The 24,780-nt window shown below is 44.3% G+C and overlaps 1 protein-coding gene across 6 annotated transcripts in view; it reads right to left on the minus strand.

The window, feature by feature from the left end:
* Positions 1–24,780, minus strand: part of raraa (retinoic acid receptor, alpha a) — a 170,557-nt gene that overhangs the window by 7,154 nt on the left and 138,623 nt on the right. For all 6 annotated transcript variants that reach the window (XM_053854141.1, XM_053854140.1, XM_053854139.1 and 3 more), the window contains 2 exons: positions 7,525–7,673; positions 1,834–1,975 (listed from right to left, as the gene is read on the minus strand). In XM_053854141.1, coding sequence (XP_053710116.1) covers positions 1,834–1,975; positions 7,525–7,673 — 291 coding nt within the window. The remainder of the gene's footprint in view (positions 1–1,833; positions 1,976–7,524; positions 7,674–24,780) is intronic.

Raw genomic sequence — 24,780 nt, forward strand, 5'->3', positions numbered from 1 at the left:
TTTAATCACGCAGCCATCCTCACACAGTCTTCATTTGCTTGGCTGGAAACACATCAACAACAGCACAACACAACGACAGAGCCAATTATTACACAATACCAAAAGTTCTTGATATACCTGACTTTTTACTGGTTTCAAAACTGTGAAAAAAAGCAAACTAGTGCCAAACCAATGACAGCATATCGAGGGACGACCAACCAATCTGAAGCATGAGACGGATTCCCCACAGAGAAAAATGAAAAATACCAGTGATATTTAAACAAATTCCGAAACACGGCCGCCAATAAATTAATGACAAAGAAACGAAAAAAAACAAAACAAAAAAAAATGCATCAATGTGAGTGTGTAGGAATGAAGCCACTTAGCCGCTCCACTGTCAGAGTTCTTGTAACTTAGAGGCATCATAACCTGCTTGTTCACTTCACCCCCTCCTCCTCGTGGCATCACCACCTGGCAGCAGACCAGTGCTGTCGACCGCAGCCGTCTGCTGGCAGACACAAGGTCACCCAGACGGCTCTGTGTGCCCAGTGGTGGGTCCACGTACTGCGTGTGTGACAGCCAGTGTCTGCTGTATAAGTGGAGCTGTCTGAGCCGATTCCTCCTTCAGCATTTGAATCCTCTAATTTATGTTGGTCACCTTGTATGTGCATAATTTCGGATTTGTGTGTGTCAGAGAGATACGGCGACTCCCTGCTGGCTGCAGATGGTCAGCATGTCTTTGCCCACCAGCACCGAGCAGGTTCTCTGACCAAAGTCACTGCTCTGCACAAGACAGGTGAATCACTTTGAGTACGAGACATTTCATTTTAGCAGAGTCCTAACTGTGAGCATCATTGATCTAAAAAAAAAAAAAAAAAAAAAATTGAAGAACAGTGAAATAAGCAAGACATTTCCAATCAAAAAACAACATGCTCGACTCGCAAAAGACAAAGACGAGAATCTATGTGTCGCAGAACCGACAGAACATTTTATCACCGATGCCGTGAAATGACGTCTAAAAAAGAAAGATCCCACTTGCACCCTTGCGAGCCTCATCTGTGCAGTCTGGTCCTTCACCACTAGATGGCAGTCGAGCTCCGTCTCCGTCGCAGCCGGCGGGTGAGCGGGGCAGGCTGTTGTGAGCCCTCTAACCATGATTAATGGCCCCATTCAAAGGTAAGTAGCTCAGAGGATAACTTCCTTTACTGTAAGCCACAGAGCACTGGCACTGGGACCCCCACTCTCGCGCTGCCTCACTCAGCATCGGCAGCAGGTAGACGGCGCTGAGAGTCAAATGAAGGACTTCAATGGAAATGTGACCGGTGAAATATCAACGTACTGCCAGTCACTTCTTCATGTGGCCTGTCTGAGGCACAAACCTTCGTGGCCTTTCCTGCTCACACCTCCACCAATTACTTGATCAAACCTGACTGCACATACGAGAGAGACAGTGTGTGTGAGTGTTAATGTTCACGCAGCCCTCGGGGTGCACAGCCTGCTCTTTCACTCGCCACAGGTGAGAACATATTCATCACAGGGGCCTGCCATTCTGGCCGGCACCCTGGCCGCGATTGCCAGTCTGCATCATGGCATCAGCCTTTGACTCATTCAGACATGAGCTGTGACTGAAGCAACAAAACCAAAGACCAAACAGCCGGACGATGCCGGCATCCTGGCTCTGTTACAAACCACAGCATCAGAAAACAACTTTTCTTTAAAATTACTGTAGCATTTAATAAGCAAAGCGCTTAATACTTTCTTTGCAAAATGAACGAGGAAGCTTTGAAGGCATGTGGGACAACATGAATAAACAACGCAGCTCATGATGGCGGGATCACAGGCAAAGCAACTTACACTCCTTGGACATCCCCACTTCCAGGCACTTCTGCAGTCGGCAGTACTGACAGCGATTCCGCGTGACTTTGTTGATAATGCAGTTCTTCTCCCGGTGACAAGTGTACACCATGTTCTTCTGGATGCTTCTCCTGAAGAATCCCTGTGTGACACAAAGATCATGCTTAACAACTCGACGGCCTCATCATCATTTACTGAATAAGCCAGTTGCCTCCCAGTCATTACGGCAGCTGCAATGGTGCACATGGTTGACTACAACAGCTCTTGCTGGTGAGGTTAGCAATGGACAAGCTATTAATCTGTTAAAAGGCTTAACCCGTCACTCAAGCTGGACAGAGACTAACATCAAATGTCGCCATGCTCTCATGAGGTCGGTCATCAGCTTGGCAAAGGTCAGTCAGGACCACACTATGAAGCGTTTCCAGATCAAAGGGGTTTTGGAGGTTGCTATGTCCTACTTTAAACACATGGCAGGTAAACAGAGTGCCATGTCGTGTGAGCGCAACCAAAGCACTAAAAGGTTTGGCCTTCTTTCATTTTATTTTTTCAGATTTGAAGTGATAACTAAATTATTAAATTCATTTATGGAAAAGCCCATTTCATAAACCACCTATTATTTATGATCAGCTTTGTACAAAATAATGATCATAGAAACACAATTTGTTTATATATATATATATATATATATATATATATATATATATATATATATATAAATAAATAAAATGTAGCATCTTTTATTGTTATAGTTTTAACAATCTCCAATAATAAAAACCAGAGCCATTAAAACATTATTACACAAAATAAAACAACATCTTGAATTATAATAATCTTTAATATGTCTCACCTGACACATCATGTAATGATAACAAAATAAATAGTTTTACTTTTAATCATTAAAAAGTAGATAAATACGTATGACAACTTAAATATCCACATATATTCATTCAAATACAAATCTACAAAAATTCTATTTACCAGCAATAAATATTTCATTACAAACATTACATTACAAGTGGTTAACTGTAAATTTTCCATACGTGCATGATGTTATCAAAACACAATTTAAAATAGGTGCAAACACAAGAAAGAAAAGAAGTATCAGGTCAGGAGCAACATGATCTAAGAAGGAGGTGAATGTGGGTCGGCTCAAGACGGCGACAACATCAATGTCACTGTTGATGTGACGCAGCGTGACAGAGGACACTGACGATGATGTTCCAGAGGGGAGGCGAGTGGGAGGAGCCAGCGAGGGTGTGTTGGTGGGGGTGGCAGCCAGCAGTCCCGTCCCACAGAGAGGGATTAGCTTTGCTAGCAAGCAGATGGCTAGTGGCCGTAAGCCTGCAATTTGTTCTCTCCTGATGGCCGGCACCATCGAGAGGGGAAGTTGATTCGGTTTTCTAATGATCCACGAAGGGGACGGGAGCAATTTTTGCTTCAGCATCTGGAGCCCATGCAGATTAAAAGTGGATGGACCGAAAAGAGAATCAATCCACCTCGTCCAAGCCCATACCTCCTGACACTGTAGAGGGAGAGGAGTGAGCAGGCCACATTCTATGGGGACAGCAGAGGCCCCGGCACACAACACAGCACAGCCTGCAGGTTGTTGTTATTTCAATCTGCTGATACCTTGAGGGGGTGGGGGATAAGTCTGTGGCCTCTCTGTGTGTATCATGTCCTCTTTGATCCACAGCTGCCCTGACCCTGACCCGAGTGTCACGAGGGGATTGACCCAGTCCCTGCACACACCACCAGGCTCAGGTGCCGCCTCACCGCTCCTTCTCATTGGCTCATCCGTACTCCTCTTCATTTAAGAGTCATTGCTTCCTGCAGCCTCTAAGCCTCTTTTGGTATCACTGCTTAATCCAGCCGGTGACAAGAGCCTTCGGTCAGAACCCTACAGCGCCCAGAGCAGAGGAGAGTGGCGAGAAGAGGGAGTGTAAAGAGGAGTAGCAGACGCGTGATTGCATGTGTCATGTGCTCTCCTGAGATTTGTGTAGTACAAGAGAGGTGCTGCTAAAAGTGTGCTCCTTTTTTGCGTGTGAGAGGAAATGCTTTATTGGCAGAGAGGTTGGTGGGTTCAAAGGAATGACGCAACTTTCTCGCTGTCGCCAGATTTGGAACACCTTCCACCCCCTACCCTCTCCTCTACAACTGGAGAAGACCTTCATCTCGCCAGACCTACATAACCTGAGTGAAATATTTGAGTGACTTACATTGCTCTCAATCTGACAACAGTGTGTCCTGTAAATTTCAGAGTGCTCTATATAGCAAAGAGAATTGTTTCATTGGTAATCAGTTCAGAACCTTTTTGTGCCTCCTTCTCCTTCTAAGCTGGATCTAGATTCTAAGCTAAAATATTCACTGCAACACTGTGAAAGACCAGTGCAGCTGGAACAGGCGTTTTGTTGTGGTATTATTTATATAATGTGATTGTTATTCAGCAGACAATTTTCACAGGATTATGCCAAGTTCAGATTCAGGTTAATGATGCGAGTCAATTCTTCCTGTTATGGAGCACATATGACGAAGGGCTCACCAGGCACGTGCCGATGTGGCCCCCCAACGACACATGTGGGCGTGCATATTTCATGCTGAGCTGTTAATATCTGCAGGAGAAGCCCCAACAACAAAGAGCGAGCTGTCTCTGAGAAACACAGCTCCAAATCCCTCTCCCGCTTCCTCAGCTCACTGCTGCCCCCAGGAAACGCCTTTGTAGTTCACCACGCTGTTGCCAAGCCGCTGCTGCTAACCTCCAACTTACCCCGGTCTCTGATGAGAACATCGTATATGTTCGCATGTAGCGGTGAATTATTGAACATGCTTCACCCAGTCATCCTCTCTGAAGTCGGAGATGAGAAGAAGACGTTTTGAAGTTTTCAAATTAGAACTGAAGCGCAGAGTGGGCGGGCAGTGGACTCACGGGCGCGGGCGGCGAGGCAGTGAGACATCTTTGCAAATAATAAATAATGAATAATGAATACCTGTTCAAATATTCTGATCCTGTCGCGCGTACCTAGAGTTCTTTTAACAGGTTCAGGAGCACCACACTGAAGTCACTCATTTGAAAAGAATACCTAACAAAAATAATAACTGACAATGGCTGTCCACTTCAGCTAGATGAAGATGAAACACAAAGGTGCAGATGGCATTTGTTTCTTTCATTAATACAAAACATCCTCTGTCTGTTTACACTCGAGAAAGCCATCGTGGATTGTCTAAAAGGCGTAGGTGAGGATCCTCCGACCAGGTAATTGAATCTTGGGGGGTGTTCCAGTCAAAAGTTCTAGCTCTTAACTCGGAAATTCCCTGTTGATAGTACAACTGAAACGCACCAATGGCCAGTATTTCCCAAACAATCACGTCTCTATGTAATACAGTAAAATCCGGAGTATAGAGCGCAACGGAATACAACCACTACATTCAAGCAGGAAAATATCATTGAAAACAGGATCCAGCATCAAGACCGAGTCATGAAAGGAGTTCATGATTCATGTTGTGAACATGAATCATGAACTCCTCATATCTTTTATTCACATTAAAGCGCTAAAAATGCTGTGTTTTCGGCGTGTCTAAGTTCTAACATCACAGCCAGTCTCAGCTGCTCCTCCAGATGATCAGCTTTGTCGGCAGAGCTGTGGACACGAGGGTGAAAACAGTGCATATTGAGCATTTTAAGGTCAATAAAATGCCTACGATTTCATTGGTTTGATGTGACAAAGCTCAATATCTTGGCAGCAAGAGGCTCCATCGCCTGTAAAAATCGATTTATTAGCAGCGTCATTGTATAAGCTGTAGGGTTCAGACGTGACAAAAAAGTTGCAGCTTATAGTCTGGAAGTCACAGTAATTATTTGCATCTGCTGTTCATTATTGACAGGAGAAAAAGCTACGATAGTGTTGACTTTTTCTGTCTTTCTTTGGTTAATATCTTCCTTAAAACAGCCGAGGCCAAGACACAAATTAGTGCCTCATTATATTAGCAGGAGTGATGGTCTTCAAATGAGTTATTTCATTTTTTAATGAAAATGTTCGATGAAAATTACAAAGCCAATGACAAGCAAAACAATCTACATTTCATGTTTATCTTTCTTAAAATGCATGTCTTGCTCTCATCCTCCCATAGCATATGCAGGAACTATAATAAACATTGTGCAAATGTATTTAAATGAGTCTTTAAAATTGAACATCTGGAGAATTTATCACAATGTTCTGTTGTTTTCACATGCTCAGGAGATGAATTGTCTTTAAATCTTCTGAATAAATTCAACAAAAGAGGCGTTAAATCATCAGCTTCAGCCTCGTCTTTACACTTGAAAGCAATTCATCCTTCTCCTGGTGCTATTATTTTACTGTCAGAGGAAATAAAACTGTGATTACAAAGAAGAATCAACAGATTAATCACGCAACGAGGAACGTATCACCTTCATCTCTGATGATCACATTAGCGGAGGCAGTTTTTCTGTGGGCACCTTCCTTTGAATATTTATAGGGTGTAAACGTAGACTCATATTCTTGAGCCGCACTAATCCGACGCCTACTCACGTGTGAAAACACACCGGTGAAGTTATTAGTGGCACAGTCAATAGGTCAAAGGACTGCTGGACTGACCAGTTTATCTTAATCCAATTGACTTGGACCTGCTCTCCACACACACAGCTCAGCTCCAGAGAAAACATTTAAGGTTCCAAAATCCATTTTTGGTCAAAGTCAAGCAACCATAATAATCTCATCATTGCAGATGCACTGAATTATACTTGGGATTTACGCCAGTAAAGTATATAATACTGTGATTATTGAGCCACAAGAACCTTCCTCACATCGTTCTTTGAACCAGTTTGGGAATGTGAAGACTTGACTGTGTGTAGCAGCTCTTTATGATCTTTTGTTCAGAAAACCAGTGTCGTATTTAGCTTGTTTGTGAGGCAGCACAGTACAGACGGTGGTGTTGTACATTTACCATAACACTCATCTCGGAGACAGTCCACAGCTTTTGAACAACTGCACAGCTGGAACCATCACTGTTAGGCATGGACTTTTCCTGTGCTACAGCCAAGAGCGGTTCAGTTTCAGAGCTTCAACGTCACACGCCCAAAAACTCATCTTGAGTTCTTTCCGAAAAATAGTTGTGTTTGCAGTCCAGTTAAGTAAAGACGGACATTGATCTCCTGCATGGAACCAAACAACCTTTCCTGACTGATGAGATTGCTTGACTTCTTGGTAAAATTAGAGCTTAGGTCATGTGTTTTTTGAGCGTCTCCCAACCTGTGCATTGAAGCTTACACAAGCCAGTAGGATCAAGAGGTCTGTCAACACGAGGGCAACACAGCAACACAGCCATCAGCTGATAAGACAGCAGATGGAGGTTAGCCAGGCCTCATCATTAACAGACTGTAATGATAACAGATGTGGACGTGTCAGCACTGCAGATAGCAGCCAGTCCCTCACATACTGTATATGACCAGAGATCATGCTACTTATCGCATTTAGCAACAGCTTTGTTATGAAAGAGTTGCTTGCAAGAGACGGTTGGAGATTAGATAAAATGTCTGTCAATCATGAACGTGCTCATTTTCAGTGTGTCACACATCCCCGGACAGTTGGGTGCGGAGTTTCTCTCCCGGCATCGGTCCCGGAACTGACGGACATGTTGCTTGTGTGGCAGATTCAGAGAAAAGGCCAGGAATCTCACCTTGCAGCCTTCACAGGCGCTGACACCATAGTGGTACCCTGAGGACTTATCCTGGCACACAAAGCAGGGCTTGTAGACGCGGGGCGGCGGGGGAGGCGAGGGCGGACTTGGCACTATCTCCTCCGAGCTGGTGCTCTGCGTCTCTATCGCTGTGGAGGGGAAGATGAGAAGTTAGTGAAGAGCTACGAAGAGACGACAGACATCAATCCATATGGGGCATTCGCCGAGCAAACACAAAAGTTGAGACAGTTGCCATCGGCATTGTGAACCACATTTTGGAGGGAAATTTAGATGGAAAAGTTACAAGTTTAGTGGGTTTACCGGATTGAAATGTCATGTAAAAATAGCATGTTGTATGATATTAAGTGAGATACTATTAAACAAGTCTCTCAAATATTTGAGAAAATCAGCTTCACATCTTCATGGTTTCTACTGCAAAACAGGAGGGAAAGTGGAATAAAAGTGGATTCCTTAAAAGCATTTGATCTATATGTAGATTAGATTCCAACAGACTCACAATACCAATGACATCTTGTGTATTAAATCACAAATGGACTGGCTATAATGCCACTGTGAGAATAGCTCAAATGACCTCAACAACTTGGACGTAACTCCAGTTCCATGAGTTTGTTTCACTATTGGTTTTATCAGCCATCAAGTCAAGTAAACAAATAGTAAAGTCTATTACAGTGTAGAGCAAGCTAACGTGTGAGTGTGTATTTATACTTCTTTATTTATCTTTGTGGGGACCAATTCTTGACAAGACAGCTCCTTGTGGAGACATTTTTGCCACTCTCCACAAGGTTAAGCCTCAATTTGAGAATGAAAATGAATGGGTCATTGTACTTAGGTTTCAGTTTGGTTCAGAGTCCTGGCTAAGGTGAGCCATGTGTTTTGGATGGTTAGGTTTAGGGTGAGAGGCTGGGGAAAGCATTATGGCAATGAGAGGTCCCCACATAGATGGGGATGTAAACGTGTGTGAAAAATATAAATCAGTTTCAGTCAGATTTACGAGAAACATTCAAACCTCTGAACATTTCCAAGTCTCGTACTATTGCCAAGTTGAAATCAATTGAGGACCTAGTCAGGTATTTTTCACTTCAGCCAATAGAGTAGTCGGATAATAAAGTAACTGAATGGCCAAGCCATATATGTAACGGTCTATTGGAAGCATGTGAAATATCTCAGGGTTGAGGAAACTAATGATGAAACACTCACTGAAATCAAAACACTTCTTTGGAAAGGCCGATATGATCACAGACAGCTGGGCTTCACTAGATTGTGTTATATCAGCAGGACGGAAAATATCCTGAATCAAAACAAAAACTTCAGTTCGAAGGACACTCTCCTGTTTAATAGCCAGCGCTTTGTGTAGCTCATTAACAGATTTGGAATGTAATTATTCCAATAATAAAATCAATCTCGAGCCCTGCGAGTGTGAATGGTTGGTCCTTGAAGCAGAGAGCGTTGAGAGCTCTCATGCAGACTCATCCGTAACGCACTTGACAAGCAGTCATCGGTCAACCAGGTAAATGGACTTTTTTTCCTTGAATAAATCGGTTTTAAAGGACCTGCAAACAGACCTGAGCAGTACTTCTTTATTAACTGTGGGAACAAGCGCCAGTAGCTTTTTAACCAAAGCAGGGAAATAATAGCGTCCCAGCTCGACATCAAAGCAGCAATGAACCCAGAATGTTCCGACTCGCAGCAGAAATTCTGCCTGGTGTGTAGAAGTGTGTGTGCGCTGCAGCGAGGAGATGCGTCGTGGGAAGGGTTCAAAGAAAGTTCTCAGCTCTGATACATGGCCCGCAGTTGTGCTGCGAGTCTTTGTTAGATTATACACTCTTTCAAGTATCGGGTGCTGGAAACATTAAAGGATTTACAGTAAACGTGCTTCCTACAGAATCAGGCCAGCAGAACAACACACGGGTTAATCACTGCTCCGGCGCTATTTCGGTTCCTCTGACAAGATATCAGAGCGGCTCCTAATGAGGTGGAAAGATCATTCAAGTCAACTCATCATATTTTATAAATGGGATTCCCTAATCACACCGATAAGAGTGCGCTCGCCGCGGCACAGGAGGCAGGCTCAACAGGCTGATTCAATACAAGTGGGCTCCTTCATGCACCTCCCTGATTCACTTAACCTTCTCATGTGGCCAGCACTGAGGTCAACGAGGACATCCCCAGCCTTGGACATTATTTACTGGTCCACGATAAGTCACTGTTTGTTGGTACAACACAGAAGAAGCCGCACAGGCACAGTGCTGCCCTGTACACGGCAAATGCAGAGAGAGTGCGCGGGGAAACGTCCTGCTGCAGCCTTGATGTAGTACAACACGCACTTTCACCTCAGCATCCTCACAATCAAATACAGCAACTTCACTTCCCACACAGTCCAGCTCCTACCGCTGACCACGAGTCACACTAATCCTGGTACAAGTCTCTGCTGAGAACCAGCGTGCAGCCCCTATATGGAGCCCTCAGACATGAAATATACATCTGCATGTGGAGACAGATGATAAGGAAGTAAATAATGGATGTCATTGAAGACCAGTTTGTTTGTTAGCATCTCTGCTCGACACAGGTAGGATTTGAAGAGCAACTCAGGTGCAAATAAGCCACCTATATTCAACAGTGTAGTACACAGCAGGGGAGCAACTCTGCGTGATGCGCCAGACACACAAAAAAACTGGCAGAGCCCTCATTGTGCAGGTATGACCTCACAGTGTGCAGGAAACAATAAACCAGTAGAACAGTCCAGACACTCGGTTCAGGTCCAGCATGCGGTTTCTGAGAGGGTTTTAGGTAACAGACTGTGAAAGTCAACAGCAATGATACTCATCAGGACGGGGTGATTTTTCACTTATGCGGGCAACATGCCTCATTTTACTTTCTCACCCACCTATAAACACAAATAGACTTCTGGTAGCTTGCATGCAAAAGCAAGCAGATCAGAAAGTAAATGCCGATTAGTTAAATTAAATATTAAAGTTAAAAGCAGGGTAAGCCACTTGTAGCTTGAGCTGCGTGATAGAAAAGCAATGATGACCACTGTTATTGTGACCAGTTTTGAACTCACAACTGAGCGTGATGCTATGGAAACTATATATATATATATATATATATATATACAGTGTATATATTTACAAAAAACTACCTTGAATGAAAAGCCAAACTTTAACTAACTTAACTTTTACTTCCAATATATTACAGTTTATAATCAACAAATAATGACATGTATTGAACAATACCTAGTTTGCAACAGTCAGACCTCAAATGTATCATTATAATTTTGCACAGTGCTTCTTTTGACCCTCATTGATTACAAGTGGAACATTCAGACGGTGGGTTTGCTTGAAAGCCAAAACATTCCTGGCTTTTTCTCATTCCACACAGCCTCTGAAAAGTTATTTCTTCATCATAAGAAAACTCGAGTTCATCTTGTCTCCTTTAAGGAGCAGCAGTTTTACTCATGGTGCCGGTTGAGCTTCAACTTTTGCTATGAAGGGCCGAGTGCACTCATTCCACTGGGCCATGCAGTCATCACGCTCCTATTATACAAATTAAAATTAAATAGAGCACCGCTTATGCAACACTGCATACTTGCTCATTAGGAAAAGGAAAACATTGACGGTTTCCCCTGATTACCACCCTGCAACCACACGGCAGCTCCTCCACCACGAGAGACTCGGCAGAACAGATGAGAGTCGCTCTTCTACAGAAGTCCATCCACATGTACGCCGACCGGCTTTAGTGTTTTAAAAGCGCCATTAAATGCAAATAATGAGAGGAGCCATGGAAATCTGGGACACACGGACAAGAGTGCGCAAGGGCGGCTGTAATTAAATACAATGGCGAGCTTCTGGAGCCGTGTCAAGCCACGACAACAATGGCCGGACTGTGGATGGAGAGGCTGAGTGGAGAGGACAGAGCTACTTAGCCCTTCAGCAGTGGTCATTATTCACCACCGTCCAGCTTCTGCGCTCTGATCAACACCAACCCTCGTACAACACCAGGCTTTGTGTGGCCGCCACTTCATACGCAACTGCAGAAAACAGCAACTCGACCGGGTCGACGGAGCAGGACTTTGAACGTCACTACAGGTTCAATGAGGTTCATTTCACAACATTCTCCATCATCAAAACTTGCAAGACTGCAAGATGTTGAGAATTTCTTTAGACATTTCCAGTGTGAGTGTTTACCAGCACCACAAGGACAAGGAAAACATAAGTGGAATAGTTCAGATATGTGATTTCAATAGCAGTTCCAATGCTTCTGTTTGAAAAGAAAAACTACTGCCCTCAGCAAATATTTTCAGATGATAAGTAGGTACACAGTGATACAAAACAGCATTTCAATTAATATTCTCAACACCCTCCCAGTCCGACTCGGTTTGCTTATTTCCTCACACATGGTAGAAATATAGCTCCTCTAATCCCAGCAAGTTAATCCAAGCGATGACAAACCAAAATGGCTCAACCCGTGTCAATGAACGAAACCACTCCCATTTAAACTTTGTTTATCAATCATGTAGCACAACTTGTTATTAACCATCAAAAGTTATATTAGCCCACCTCAGCGATTAATATTATCCTTCATATTGAGATGCAGGTGTCGCTGACAAGCAAGCGTAGCGTTCAGTTATGAATTTCCTTGCATTTCCTTACACACATCTACGCCACAGACAGCACCACTGCACCGCCCGCGTATCTATGAACAAGATCTATTTTCCCCCTTAAATTCAGTGGATAAGGCTAATATTCGAGTGCGCTCTATAGTCTGGAATTTACAGTAGTTTCGATTTTTTATTTATATAACGAATTTAGTGAAAAATAGAATTGACTTTGGACATTTTTGAGGACTTAGAAAATTGATACAAGAGGCACTAGTTTCATTGAATGACTTTTGTCAATCATGTTGATCTTGAATCGATCCACAAAAATGGACAGGAAACAACATTCTATGGTGCAAATATAACAACCACGTTTTGTAAACGTGTATAGAGAGGATTCACAGTCAAGAGGACACTTTAATCCCTGAGGGCACAACAGTACCCAGGGCAACTTGAACTTGACTCACATCGACCTCGACTGCTTTTGATCCGTGATGCCAACATCCACATGGACCATAAGTAGCTCTGGTGATTTAATTAAGTGAGAGTGGTGTGTAATGTCGATCACAGTCACTTTGCATACATCAGGAGCCACAAGTGCACTTAAGACAGAAGCTGCGGCGCTCACATTCTCCATCAGCAAACGCTGGCGGACAAAAACACACACAAGAGAGAAACATATTCCACTGGTGATGAACTCGGTTCGGCTTGAATGGCGACATAAGACAGTCTGGCTAACATCAACACGTCCAACAACACACTGACGCACACACAAGCCCAGTGGCTGTTAAGACGGCTCTGGACTCCGGTCAGTCTCAGCTCAGTGCTGCCCAGCAGTTCTTGAGGTTCAGCTCCGGGTTAGTCCTCAGAGATTCGATTACCCTCATCCCCACTGGTTGCAGGGCCCAGCTGTGAGGCATATTAATGAGATTTGAGTGTCATTAGGGGAAAGCTAACTACATTAGCAGGCTGCTGTTGGCTGGACTCCGGTCAACCCCGGAGAGGAAAGGTGCAGTGGACAGAGACGAGAAGATGGGGGTCTGAGTCAGGGTCTTGTTGAAACCCACTCAGTCATGGACCATTGTGTTTACCCTGACTTCTATTAGATTATTTGGACCAGCTCACACACACACATGTGCCGGCCATGTGTGAGATACATGAAGGCCCATGTAGAGGTCCATTTGTCTTTCTGTGTGTGCTAGAGAAAGATACCAGGCGCTCACAGGCTCATACATTATGACCGGCTTTGAAGTCCGCTTAAAAATAATGAAGTGGGATGGCCGGCGGAGCAGCCGCAGGGTCAGAAGCCATCTTGCTAAAAAAAAAAAAAATCCAGCCACTCAAATATTTCTACAAGCACTAGTGCCGTATAAATAACCCAGGTGTCCACAGACTTACACTGGTCCACATTTAGGAGGTTTACATCAAATTTAAGAGAATGTGTCTACATGACCAAAGACAGGAAGTGGTCTGTAATGTTTCCTGTGCACCACAGCGATTTTTTGGGTCCCAAATCCTCCGACAACGACCTCGTGCATGATGTTAATCAGACGCCTGAGTTTCGCTTGTATTGAGAAATGAGTTTTGTGCAGCAAATGTTAAAGCAATCTCCTGCAGGGCTCAATGTTCATCTCTAGCACACCCGAACAGTAAGGACTACAAGAGTCAGAAAAAGTTGTACGGGGTGAAGTTAGCATGCATTAGCTTCACAAAACTGTGTCGTGACCTAGATTCAACTGCATATTCGACCACAAGAGAAGAATATTCTGTGAGTCAGTCACGCAAATCCGTAGCATATGAACGCATACAGTAGCAACAATCGTCTACGTGACACGTCAAAAGCTTGGTTTCAAGTTAGTGCACAGCGAAGTTTTATTACTTTACCACTCATTAGAAGCAAAGTACAGACATGATTACGGAAATTGGACACCAACAGTGAGTTGTGAAACCACTCTTGCACACATAAAATGAATTATGATGGTGAACTAAGGAATCTTCATCTTCAAGAAGAATGCATACATACGGAACCTGCAAAGCCATGAACATGCTTCATACCGGAGTTAATATTTCGACTCAAGCTCACGTTTCACGTCAGAAAGGAGGGAAGACAAGGGAGGGAAAATAGTCCACACACCATTGCTTTGTCAGCACTATCTAATTACTCAAACAGGAAGTGGGACTACTTCCCGGCTCGCAGGGAAATCCTGCCATTCTCTGACAAAGCGTCATAACAGCTCTCTGGAATGAGCCGGAGCAGGGCTGGAGCTCTCTCCTCACTCGGCAATCACGCTCACATGCGAATGTGAGACGGCGCTAGGAGAGCGGGCGTGGGCGTTCACACACCAGCGAGAGCGACAGCTGTAAGGAGAGCGACAGTGGGGTGTGTTTGTGTTTAAACACCAAGTGTGGACAGTTATTGGAGGGCATAGGGGGAGGAATCTGGCAGCCGCTCAGACAGACATGAGTGAAAACACACACATATGCAGAGTAGAGTGATCTGGTGAAGGTTACCACCAGACAGGGGAGAGAGGGCGGCCACTGGCTGCCACCACTGGAGCTCAATCACTTTGACAGAGGTGCTCAAACTTGGCCACGTTTGGTCATGTGACAGCCTCCGATGGTCTTGCTTAGATAAAATACATTTAGTTACAGAAATTTCTTGCACATTGGCTGGGCCTGATATGGAGAATACTTGAATAAAATACTTCCAAACTCAAGCATCTAAGCATCACAATTAAGGCAACAGTTTTATTAGTCAACAGTACAAAGGAAAATCTACACTCCACTTGTGGTGGCAGCATTTTTTTTCACCATCGAACTGTTGACAAAACATGCTGAGATTGAGTTTGACTAAAAGGAAGAATAATGACACACGACTGAGAGTCGGACTTTGATGCGAGACCGATCACAGCAGCTCCTCTTTCATACAGACTGGTCCAAAGTCGCTGAAACTGACTTAAAACGAGTCCAGATGTGACGATTTGGCTTTCCAAAGCTGCTCATTCGTCACGCCTCGCCGGTATTACTCACATGTGACGGTTGGAGACAAGTGTGTGCCGACAAATTGCTACAGATCCTCTGTTATGGCTTTTGCGCGAGCTTTTGAGCGCTCATATTCATCATGAATTACAAAGATATAAACATTGCAGGAAACAAAACAACCCCAGTATGAGCTTTGTACCTCAATGACTGAAATCAATCATTTGTCGTTGGGCTCTCTTAAAGAAATTGCTTTCTTTAGCAACTCCTGCAGATCGTCAATTTGTCAAGGCGAGACGAAATGGATGTGACAGTTTCAGCTCCTCACAGGACTTGTCTGAAGGCAACACCAGCTTTAAAAAAAAAAAGAAAATATTGATGGATCATATGTCCAACCTAGGCCAAATCACTCCCCCACCTCGAAGCCACAAAAAACACACACACACACATCCTCGAGTGATAGATGAGGGTCCGAGCAGGGGCCGAAGGGCACGATGGCCCAGAGCGAGGACTTTTTTTTGACGATCCCTCCCGAACACCAGGAAGTGGAGGTGTTTGTGTTGGAGCACCAGATGGGAACACTGCAGGTTGTCTTTAATAAAAGGTTGTTTATCGTGATTTTAAGTCTAGGTGTGGTCAGGGAACGCTAACTCTCGTCACACTCCTACCGTGGGTTTGTGTCATGATAATTCCAATTCTCCTCCAACTTATTCCTTTCAAATGACCCTCTGTCGTCAAGATGTTCAATTCCATTCTTGCCAATTCTAAATTGTGTTTTCTTCCAACCACTTTCCTGATACAAATGGTCCTATGATTTATTGCCTCATTTTACCTTCTAGAAATCTGGTGGTGCTGTGTTTTTTCCACTTCTCTTACCAGCAAAAGTAAATATTTTTCTTTCCCAGTTCAATTTCATACCTCAACATTTCACATATACTTTGTCTGATTTATTTTGGACAGCTTGGCGGGCAGCCCCCATCCCATCCTCGTTCCTCACGTTGCTGATTTGAAATCGCAATGTCCCGGTGAGGACCGACATGAACGAAAAGTAAAGACAAATGCTCCTCGGTGCATCTGTGAAGAAACTCCTGCTGGTATTTCCACAGTTGGCGTCTGGATCAGAGCTGGTTTTTATCAGTCAGCAGCCCCCGCCATGTTGTAAAGCCCCTCTCCAGGGGCCAGAGATAACTTCCCTCTGCCTAGAAATAACAACACATCAGGTTTTTCTATCAGCACTGCCCCTCGGCAAATAGAGACACAACTGAGAACATGTGTGGACAAACTTGAATGTGGGGGAAGAGCGAGGGAGGACAGCCGGAGACGGAGCTGATGCCAAAGGTGAGGTCCCACTTCTGCTTGATCATGGATCATCGTTATTTTTCGACATTTCCATTTGGAGCTCATCTTCTCCTTTCTTTAAAACGCATATGAACACTTTAACTTCACACCTTTATGTCCAACAAAACAAACCTAATTTGCAACTTGCATTCAGATTCGACTCAGATTTCATGAAGGTCCATGCTGAAAAGCCAAAAGTCAGAAAGAACCGCAACAAGCAGATTGTATTCAAAAAGGTCAACACTCATCACTTCATGTCAGCTCAGCTTCTCTCAAACAGAGAAGAGGAGGCATGGCTCTTCAAGGAATGCCGCCCTTGATGAGTCACTAAGCATACACACTGTTTAAAGAAAAATATCCGCCACTGGTCATTTCTGTGGTTTGAAAATGAAGTTACGTTACTGAGAAAATACCACAGAGATTAAGATTCTGCACGCAGTCGGGAGGGAATCCATCTCCACAACGAGACAGAAAACATGATAGTAGAACAGCAGAACCTTTCATATCTACCACAGACATCAGCGATCCTCAACAAAGGGCAAGTTTACAAACACTCCAACTGTGTATCCTTACATTATGATGGCTAGCATTAGCAAGTCGTAAGACCAATTAGCATGTAGCTTGAGCAACAATTCAGGTAAACAAAAGGTAGTAGGAGCATGACTCCAAAAACACAGCCTTTTGCGCTCCTGTATTCTTCAGTAAGTTAGTTTTATGAGTGCTGTTGCAGAGTAGTACTTGCATACTGAATGTGCACAACCTTCACATGAGGTATTTGATTATCGCTACAATACAGCACTTAACTTCTAGCATATTTATATGTTGTTGTTTTTTTAGAGAGCAAAGAGAGCAAGTCACATCACTGACAATCACCATCCACTGTCCAGCAGTTGCAAATTCATTCACTCACCAGCAGCCTTTTGGTCCAGAAAGCCAAGGTCACAAGGCACAAGACTCAATCCCACCTGTCATGGGTGAGAGACTGTCCAAACGCACAACAAGTCTGTTGACAAGACAACCACTTATATCAAGTCAACAATGCACAAGAAGATATTTTACTAACTAAATGCATATACCGTATGATTGAGTTTATGACTTGACGATTTTAGTGCAAAAATAGGATCCAAGATGTCTGTGACCTCTTTTACTCTAACAGCTCCATTATGGAGCAGGATAAAAGTAAACCCTGCCTAAATGTGATCACTTACGTCACCAAGCTAAACGTGTGCAGTGTAGCAACATTACTGAACCGCTAACTCCAATTTTCATGGCTGCAGCATGCAAAACTTTGAGCGTCCAGACAGCAACCTGGCAGGAGAAAACAGCAAGTTCCCTGGCAACAAAGCGTCCTTGCAACTCTGAGTAACACAGTGAAACTCTACCCAGCAGCTGTCTGGACCTGCTGACTGACACCGGGACAATGTGAGTTGGCACTTGCCCCGGGCTGATTGGAGATAATTGGCATCAGCCAATAGTGTGGGACGCGACAATGGGCACAAGGGGGCAAAGGGTGGCCCTCTGTCACTCCCAGATACGGGATTTGAACTGTGTTAGCGGCTTTTAGGTCAAGCTCATGAATAAGTGATGGCTACGTTCAATACGTAAGTACGGTACAAAGGAATTTCTTAAATATTTACTTGACTGCTGCGCCCGATCATTGGACATATCTAACTTGACTGAAAACACACACACACACAAACAACATTTTATCAGAAAGGAAGCACTAACAGATCAAATCTTTGCACGCTAGCTTTATATGGACATTGCAATGTCAAAATCTTAGCACATATGTGTGTGGCTGTGATGATCTAGAACATTCCTTTGAGTGTTGAATGGTTCTCCTGGACCACACCATTACCCAGGTACCATGGCAGCTGCCTATGAAGCCTCAACAAGACGTCAGCTTTCATCTCTCACCAGCAGACAGAGCTAACAGGCATGCAGGAACCATCACTCACGCCTGTGTGACTGATGTACGAGCACTGAAAGAACGTTTATTCCTCATTACATTGCAAAGGATTGTCTTTTTTTTTAAGGAATCAATGTTTAAAATGTCCACCATTGGAAATCTTTGAGAGATTCGTCACCACCAGCAGCCAGAAGCGGGTCATTGATTAGCAGGTCAGTCCACATCATGAACATGGGCAGCACTGCGCAGCGGTTATGCCACAGACCATGAATCTATGTCGGCAAGCTTGATTTCATAAATGCATCCAGCAGCTGTACACTATCAGCTGAGCGCCGCTGACCCACATTGAGAGAGCTGAGGAGAGTGGGGGAGGTGATGGTGGGGGGAGCACGGAGAGACAGCAGCAGGACGGGGCGAGGAATGCACCGTGCAAGGCCCCAAACAGAGCTGTGCACGACGGCTTGTTTAGCTTGACACAGGCTGAGAAGGTGTAGCAGGGTTGCCTCCCTTTGTAAACGTTGGATTAGTCTGCCAAGTGTGACAGCTGTGATCCCTGTGACACATAATTCAATATCCAGTTCATCGTCGGATCACAACGCAAACACATGAAACTGGATATTTTTACAAGCTGCCTTTTAACGTCGCCACTCCGACCGTGAAAACGACTTCATGAATTGTTAAGCCGCCATAATTCCTGTATTGGTGGAATATAAAACATGAGGGGGCTTTTACAGATTCCACGATAACAAACCACTTTAATTGTGAGTCAAGAGTCACCAACTGGGTGGATCACGGCAACAAAAAAAAAAACTCGCTCTGCAACCTTGTAGGCGCAATATTATGATTAAGCTTGACAATCGACGTTTAGCATAATCTAGCATAGTAAGTAATAACACTATAACTACCTGACAGGAAACAGGATTTCCCTGACCACGACACTGAGTCAGCCTCCAGGACTCTGCGACCTTTGCTAGCTAGGACAAAAGGTCAACAATGAATGAATGAATACAGAAGCCGAAAGACCATTGATCACCACACTGAGGGTGTGGGGGGCCATACCAAATTAAAGAATCAAAGGTGCCGGGCTTTATTAGTTTGTATTGTGAATTAAAGTTGTACGTCCATTTTTCACATTGCAATACATTTAAAAAATAGGTTCCGATGTCCATCAAGAGTCGACGTGAGAGAATCCCGGAGAGCATTTAGGACGGCATTGCTAGCAATTCTACACTTGAATACTCCACGTGTCACTCTGTTTACTCTTTAATTCACCCGAGTCACTTTAAGAATATTGTCAATCCCCCCTTTTCGGCGTCATCCACCAGTCAGTGATGGAGTCCTTCTGATGTTATGTTTCTTACAGCTGCGTCCACCTGAATCGAAACACTCATACACATTAACCAGGCCCTATTCATCTTTATTGAGCTGGGCGTCACACTGTGAGCCTCTCTGTGTTTGAAGGCCGAGAGACCTTCACGAATACTTGTGCTGGAGTGTTTGCTCTTCACTCACTCTAACTGAGAGGTTATCTTCACATTGATACTCGCTAATCCAATGTGACTGGCAGCATTCAAAGTGTCTCCGTTCATAAGCGCATATTCAACAGCGGAGGAAGCGGCTCATAAATAGGGAGGGAGCAAAGGGCTATTTGCATTAGAGGAGTGAAGTGGACTCAGAGAGGCCAGGAGGAGGCGGCTAACAAGGGATCAAGAGAGAGAACCAGGAAGAAGGAGAAGAGGCTCATGAGGATCTTGGGAGGAGAAGGGATCACCAGGGAGTGGCTTTGTCATGTTAAAAAGCCGCTCTTTCGACCCTCTCCCCTCCTCACACAATAGTCAATCACAGGGGAATAGATTACAAGGGTTTGATCTTCTCAACTTCAGAGAGGGGCATGACAGTAGATGCGGGGAGGGAGGTCGGGGGTGGACGGGTGTGCGTGACATGGGTAGATGAGACAGCGCTCAGTGATGCTAAATAATGTACTTTCTCAACAGACCTTTTCACTTAAAATCCAGAGCGCCATTGAGGCTCGCCGCAGTGTGCGTGTGTGCGCGTTTGTCTCGTCAGGATGAGTTAGAGCTAATAGTTAAACTTGTCAGTAATTTAGTGCCGACTTCAAGCCCCAGCAGGCCGGCGTGCATTCCTCTACTGTACATGAGAGCCACAATGAAAGCAGTTAGCTTCATAAATTAGCTCGAAGTGTAAACGTCAGGTGAAGTAGAGGGAGTCTGATGGCGCATGTAAATGGAGGTATTTGTAAGGGTGTGGACGACGGCGGCACAGCAACCGTGCCATTATGTTGTCACGAGCCTGCTTAAGAGCTATGATGTCGTGACCCCAAGGGGTTACTAGGTCAGTGGAAAGGTTAAATTGGTCTAAAGACCCTAAGGAGACAGTTGACATATTTAGAATGAGGAGTCTCAGAGGAAAAACAAGGTCGCTGCAGATGTGAAGGAAAGGAATGAGAAATGAAATGACAGTTTGTAATCACTTGTTGACACAAGCACGCGCACAAACTAACTGCATCTACGCAGGAATATGCAAGTATCTGTTTGCAACGAGAAATGTGTCACTGAGCCAAAAAAGAATGGGAGCAATAGAAGTGAATTAAAGCCTGTCAGCTAAAAAAAAACATTTGAATAAGTTAAAGAAGGTAGCGTCCTTTCTACTGATGACATCAAGCAAAACAGTGAAATCTCTAGCTGTACACCAGAGGAAAGAAAGAAAGTTTGCTACACCTTCCAGACTAGTAGCCTTCAAAATAAAATACTCCAGGTGGTTACTGCTGCTGGAACGGTGACTGATGACCAATATTTCATCCTGGCGGAGTCAGTGGCGTCAGATTCGAGGACGAAAAAAGGTTGAACCGGGAGCGCAGGAAGAGTCAGACTCATTTGTCTTTACAGTCGTGCACAAAAAAGTAGCGGTTCCCGAAAGCAACGGGAGGTCAAGTTGCTGCTCGCTCTGGAGAAAACGCCTGACGAGAGCAGACGTGTCATCAAGAGAACACAGTGGGATGTTACTGCACTCTAATGAAGGGCATGTTGAGCTTCCTCTGTTAAGGGTTATGCTTTTCCCGGCTATGTGTGTCTGTTGTCTGTGCTCCTCAGACACTAATTTCCTGCATGGATCCCTGACCTTTCGATGTAGCCTGGAGGGAGCCATTTGATCGCGACACACATACGCACACGCACACCATTTCCTGTTCAGCGGCTGCCACCAGTGAGGGTAACGGGTTTAAGTGAGTTGATGTCAAAGTATCCTCTGCTTGTAAAACAGTTTGCTGATGGGAGAGTTGGCTGTGGCCTTCATCTGGTCTAGTCATAAGTATAAAAGTTCGATATATAAGTTAGAATTTCCCCCAATTCCAACTTGGTTTCAGTTGATCTTAGTTTCGTGTTTGAATACAAGCCAGTGAGACATAAACAAGGCCCAAATATTGTGCTACTGGCCAACCTCCCGACTCATGCCCACCATGAACAATAAGTCAAAGTAACCTGAGCCCAGCTCTCAGGTGAGTGCAGTGCTAACATTTCCATGTATTCCCCTTGACTATCCCCCGCACCTCCGGGTGCAGTTAACCCCACTGGCCTCAGTTGACAACTCTGTCTCTGGGCTTTGTGAAACAGCTCTCATTATTACCTCGGGGGTAAGTAGGTGCCCTTCACTGCGACCCAGTTACACCAACATGAATAGACGCCTCTTGCAGTTAACTCTGTCCATTAAGTTAAGTGGGAACCATTAATTATTGAAACTTTTTGTGATGTATAATTCAGCGCATGATGTGGGCTGCCATGAATAACTACACAAAACTAAGCGCCCTTTCAATTATGTTTCATGTTACACTTTCAATGACTCAGGTTGGATATGAGAGACAATCGTCATGGTGCGGACGAATTTTCAGGAAAACACAATTATTATGATTTAGTACAGTCTATAACACGGTCTTTATCGAAAGCATCTCCAGAGGCACAAAAGCTCGCGCTCCAACAAGCTTCTGAACTCAGTGTTGGCGTTCTCATTTATGAGCGAACTGAAGGATGTGGATGCACAGGCTTAGGCGCTTTCAACGTACTAATCAGAATCACATCATCTTAGCTCATTGGATTTTTGCTTCCATTCAATCCACTGCATTAATTCCCATCAGACTTTGTCGGCTAATACACAATCGAGCTGCCCATTGACAACACACTGGTGTGTCTACATTCTAAAAGGGTATAATCCAAGTGCAAAATAGGTAAAGAATTATAAATGCAGCAGCCTAAATTTATTGCTGGATATATTTATTAATGAGAACGAATTGGGTAAGAAGGAAAATTAGGGCAGCACAGGAGGCAGCTTCCCCCAACCATTCCTGCACCCGATGCGTAGGCGTGCGTCCACGGGGACCTGCTGATGTTAATACCGTTATTAAGCCTCTCCTCTGGAGTCTGCTCCACCTCTCTCAGCTTCCAGAACTTCTCTCTGTCTCTTGGCAGCAGGCAAATGCCTCTCGCTTCCACAATGAGATCAAACATCCAAAGCCGACCAGCTCATGGAAGTCCGCGATGGAGCTTCCCGCTGTGCACCGAGGGCAGGTGGGCTTGGGGTTTTAGCCCATGGAGCATCCCAGCAGGCTTTAGAGAGGAAGGAGAGGGCACTGCCACGGTTTATGTGGAGAAGTTTCTCCATCCTCCCTGCATTTTAGTCATCTGATACCCGGGCACCTTATCTTAGTTACGGGATTACAGTCCAGATAAGCTTTGACAAGAATATGCGGAAGTGTGGATTTCTTTTTCTCCCAGCTTTAAGTTGAGAACAGCAAAGGTTGAGGAGAGGTGAGCGGTGAAAAGGAGGTCAATTTTAGGGAGGATCTGGGGAGTGGAAGAACGACACCACTACAGTACTGGGTTTTGAGTTCAGTTGTGCCGATGCTTGTCGACAAAATGACGCAAGTAACACAACAACAGTGATTTTATATGTACATGCACAATGAAACCAGAAAGGAGGACCAGAAAGAGATGGTGCACCTGCTGAAAAGGAAGTTAATGAGAGTATTTTATTTTCTTCTACTGCGAAAGTGTTTGGATAAACGTGTGAAGGTAACTAAGGGACAAAACACCTGTCTTTAGTTTCATGTTTGAGAGAAAGGAGAAGTGATTGTTGAATAATTTGTGATAAGGCTCAGAACATCTCGTATGAGAGTTCTATAAAGCAGCAAGAACAGACCTGGATGACAACAACAACAACAAAAAAAAGGGGGGATGGGGGGTTGGGTGTAAGGTAACACAAGACGATGAGGGTGTCAAGAAAAATGGTAGGCGACACAGGGATCTATGTGGGTCAGACTGTACCATACTCTACTGTACACAATGCCGGCTGAAACTGGACGCAGGCCAAGTCTCAATCATGCCGCCAGAGAAGTAATATAATCGAGTCAAAAAGCCAATCCCTTCTTTCACTTTGTCTGCTGTCTCCATTTCCATTCGCCCTGTTTGTTCAAATCCAGAGGCCAAAAAGAATGACGTTAAACCCTTCCAAAAGCTTCCACGGAGATTATTATTTGAAAATGCCAGCTCTCCCTCGCTTTCCTGGTGCCTGAGATCTCTTTTTTCCTGCCTCATGTTTTCTTTCAGCTGAGAGGTGCTGACAGCCCAGACACAATAATCCAGCTCTATTGTGGAAGGCGCTGCAGTGGAAGCACTCCTGGTCTCTCCCCAGACGTGCCCCATGGTGGTGGCACAAAACAACGACGGTAAATACCCGGCACCATGATATCTGGCGTGACAGCGAGGGTTCACAACTGTTGACGGTTTTGTCATTCGTCAGCTTCGACAGGAAGCAGAGGAAGCCTGGTACAGGAAGCCTTTAAATCTATTTACCACAAATGTTACACAGATCCCATTTCCTCTGTACCTCACTTATCATGCTAACGGGTCACGAAAAGGCCTGCGATATTTGTGAACGCACCCAGACAATTTATACCAATACTTAACACTCACAACTAACATCACAGCCCTTATCATTTCTCCACTTTTCTAGTCGTTCATGGGAAAGAAATAAGGATGCAGCTGCAGGCCAGGAAATAAAAGAATCAGTGACTGGAAAATATTACACATCTGTGTCGACAAGGTTTTCATCTATTGGTTAATGTGAAGAAGAGGGAAATAGCTTGTATAAGGTCCAGCTCCACATTAATGATGATTATCAAGTTGAGAATGAACAGTGTTTCATGAATTCATTTATTCTTTCGGTAAGCTTTCTATCAATAAAAAGTTGCCCTTTTAGGCAGGGTTTGGCACTAGTGACCTATGACCTGGAGAGGACAAGCTCAAATAAGTGCTGCAATAAATAAAGAGGACATGCTGCTGAAGAAAAAAAAACATTTACAGTCCAGCTCAAATGTTTGCCAAGACCAATACAAGGTCATTGGAAT

Source organism: Synchiropus splendidus, chromosome 1 (assembly GCF_027744825.2).
Source record: "Synchiropus splendidus isolate RoL2022-P1 chromosome 1, RoL_Sspl_1.0, whole genome shotgun sequence".
NCBI classification, from domain to species: Eukaryota; Metazoa; Chordata; class Actinopteri; order Syngnathiformes; family Callionymidae; genus Synchiropus; species Synchiropus splendidus.